General features: G+C 46.4%; 1 protein-coding gene across 1 annotated transcript; it reads right to left on the bottom strand.

Moving 5' to 3' along the window:
- Positions 1–1,264: 1,264 nt before the first annotated feature.
- Positions 1,265–1,819, bottom strand: LOC102897339 (transmembrane protein 217). The gene has a single exon (XM_006907425.1). It carries the CDS (start codon positions 1,817–1,819, stop codon positions 1,265–1,267), a length of 555 nt encoding a protein of 184 aa, XP_006907487.1.
- Positions 1,820–2,938: the final 1,119 nt, after the last annotated feature.

Below are 2,938 nucleotides of genomic sequence, written 5' to 3'. Positions count from 1 at the left end.
ATGGTTTGGGGTAGTGTGGTAAATACAGTGTCCCTTGACTTCATTTTCAACATTTTTTTGAAGGAAAAGGAAATATCCTAAAAGGAGGTCCCTCTTTTTATCTTGGTAAGAGAGTGCTTCAGGGAACCAAGTAGGACATTCCTGTATGAAGTCAGATGATCTAGATTCAAATCCTGCTTTTGCTACTATGTGACTTTGATAACATCCCTTAAGCATCTTGAGTCTCAGTTTCATCAAACCATAAAATGGAAACATTAGGATTAAAACCATACAAGGTGGTGAGTGTAAAGGGCTCTCAGTAAAAAGATGCTCTTCATTAGTTAACAGTAGTGATATACCAGCTCTCAACGCTGGGCTGTATTGCCTTAAAATAATCATTTTCAACTGGGGGCAACTTTTCCCCCAGGGGACATTTAGCCGTGAGATATTTTTAGTTGTCACAAGGGTGGGGGATGCTAGTGGCAGAGGCCAGGGATGCTGCTAAACATCCTACAATGCACAGAACGGCCCCCTTACAAGACAGAATTATCCAGTCCAAAATGTTAAGATTGCTTAAATTGAGAAATTTTGGAGCTTTTTTGAAGTGGATTCTTCTTGCCATGTTATGAACCAACATGAGGTACTGCTTTCAGAAAAGTACAAGGAAAGCAGACTGATGCATGATGCTGGAAAGGAGTTCTTTCAATGGTTCCACGCAGGAGTAAAACAAGGCCCCATATTACTGTGCTCTCCCATATAGTAGCTACGAGCCAGCCAAATGTGGCTACTGACGTTGAAGTAAATTAAAATGGAATCAAATTTTAAAATTGATTCCTGGGTTGTAATAGCCACATTCCAAGTGCTCAATAGCCACCTGTAGCTAGTGCTCAGTGCAGAGACAGAACATATCTATCCGTACAGAAAATTCTATTGGATGGCACTGCTCTAAAAGGACTCAGCAGAACCAGGTATCTGTGGGCAATCCACAACAGGAAAATTAGAAACTGAAGACATGCGGAGAGGAGGGGACCATGAGACAAAAGCATACACCTATGAGATGAGTAAGTGAGCTCAAAAGCAGTGTATAATTCAAAGCTAAAACAAGTCACAGACACACAAAGGCAGAATAATTGATCCATACAACGCCCCTCCCGCCAGCATTCTTAAATGCACAAGCTCGAGAACCCCCCAAAAAGCAAGCAGAATCAACCGAGGGCAAGCAGGGAAAGGGAGACTCCATCATTGGGGAGCGCTGTCCCCCTCTCTCTCGTCTTCCTGGCACGGTTCAGTTTAACTTATGCCACAACGTTCCCAGCCCGACGGCTGGCCATGAGTCTATCGTGCTGATGGAGGAGCACCTGCGACGGCCTGTCTTGCTGGAAGTCTTGGGGTCCTTGTAAAGGATGTACGTATAATGGATGATAAAGGGCAGAAAGAATAAGTGCAGGAACATGCGGGAGATCTGGAAAATCAAGTGCAGGTAACTCAGCTCCTTGAAATATTCTTTGAGGTTACTGTTCATGAGCAGGACTGCGGAGAAGCAGATGAGCTCGTAGATGACGATCCACACGGAATAGCACAGCAACCCCATGTAGTTGTTCTTGTGGACACAATAGAGGAGCAAAGCGCTGACCATGATGGTGATGCTGGATAGACTGATGCTGATGATATTCTTGTTCCTTATGACCCAAGAGCTTATCCCAACCTTCATGTCCTTGTAGATGTAGAAGTGATCCTCATAGTCAAAGATGACAATCTCGTTCAAGTCAAAGATGAGGAACTGGATGGTATTGAGGATAGAAAAGATGCCCCCCCAAAGGGAGAACATCCTGTAATTCATGTTATCCTTGTTTCACCAGAGGAGCTCCTGCAGAAAAAAAATCGTGGACATATATATCTGACAAATTGACAGAGCCAGCCCTAGACTAATTCCCCAAGCCACTAGATATAAATGGAACAGGCCATGGCCTGGACGGGGACATAGGGTCTGGTCCTTGCTCTGACCTAACTAGCTATGGGTGACCACAGCATTGGGAATGAGGGCATCGCTGATTTGGGATACTCCTCAGGTAGCTTCTAGGTCTGCTGTTCCAGCTGCAGCTGTGCTTTAAGGTGGCAAAAAGGGTGCTCCTGTGGGTGTCAGGCTCGTGGGAGTTAGGAAGCTCCTCCATCTGGAATAATGATAGAGTCAGTTCTGGGCTTCTCTCTGGGACATTTGTCTCTCTGAAGTCAGAAGACTAGCATGGCTCCTTCAAAGGCCTGGAATCATCCCTGACCCTCCCCCAGACACCCTGTCTGTCCTTCCAAGTCCCCAGTAAGGGGATTTCCCTTCTTTGCTCCCTGGGTCTGACCCAGTTTTGTCCCAAAGTCAGGGTTCAGCCAGCCGTGAGTAGAATGGGGGAAAGTTTATGGATCGAACTCACTATCCTCTCTGCCTACGGCAAAGGTGCCTTAATGATAAACCACCATTGAAGAGATGAAGACCCAGCAAGCAGACCTCCAGCTGCACGCTGGGTTACAGCTGAATTTTGGAGGCTGGCTCCAACCATGGAGAGATGCCTAGGGCACAAGCAGACCCTGCCTAGGGCATGTTTACTACAGAGGGCCCAAAGCTGGGATAGGCTGGGCCCCGGTGCAAACATCCTTCTCAGCCCCTCTTAACCACCATTTTACCTCCTGTCTCTATGAATGTGACAACTCTAAGTACCTCATAAAAGTGGAATTATACAGTATTTGTCCTTTTGTGTCTGGCATATTTCACTTAGCACAGTGTTTTCAAGGTTCATCCCAAATATTCTCATACCTTATTCCCCGTTATCCTCCCTACACTGTGTGACTCCAAAGTTTAGTTCTTGATACACAAACCTCTTGCTGCACCCCAGGCCCTGACGGGTCCCAGGTGGGGTGGGAGAGGCAGTGCTGGCCAGTGACTAGGTGCACTGATACTTCCCTGTCCCCA

Source organism: Pteropus alecto, unplaced genomic scaffold, assembly GCF_000325575.1.
Source record: "Pteropus alecto unplaced genomic scaffold, ASM32557v1 scaffold202, whole genome shotgun sequence".
Taxonomy (NCBI): domain Eukaryota; kingdom Metazoa; phylum Chordata; class Mammalia; order Chiroptera; family Pteropodidae; genus Pteropus; species Pteropus alecto.
This window is presented reverse-complemented; position numbering and strand designations above follow the sequence as displayed.

What these genes read in the sequence shown, in the direction of transcription:
- LOC102897339 (XM_006907425.1), bottom strand. Translation starts at nt 1,819, where the DNA reads ATGAATTACAGGATGTTCTCCCTTTGGGGGGGCATCTTTTCTATCCTC.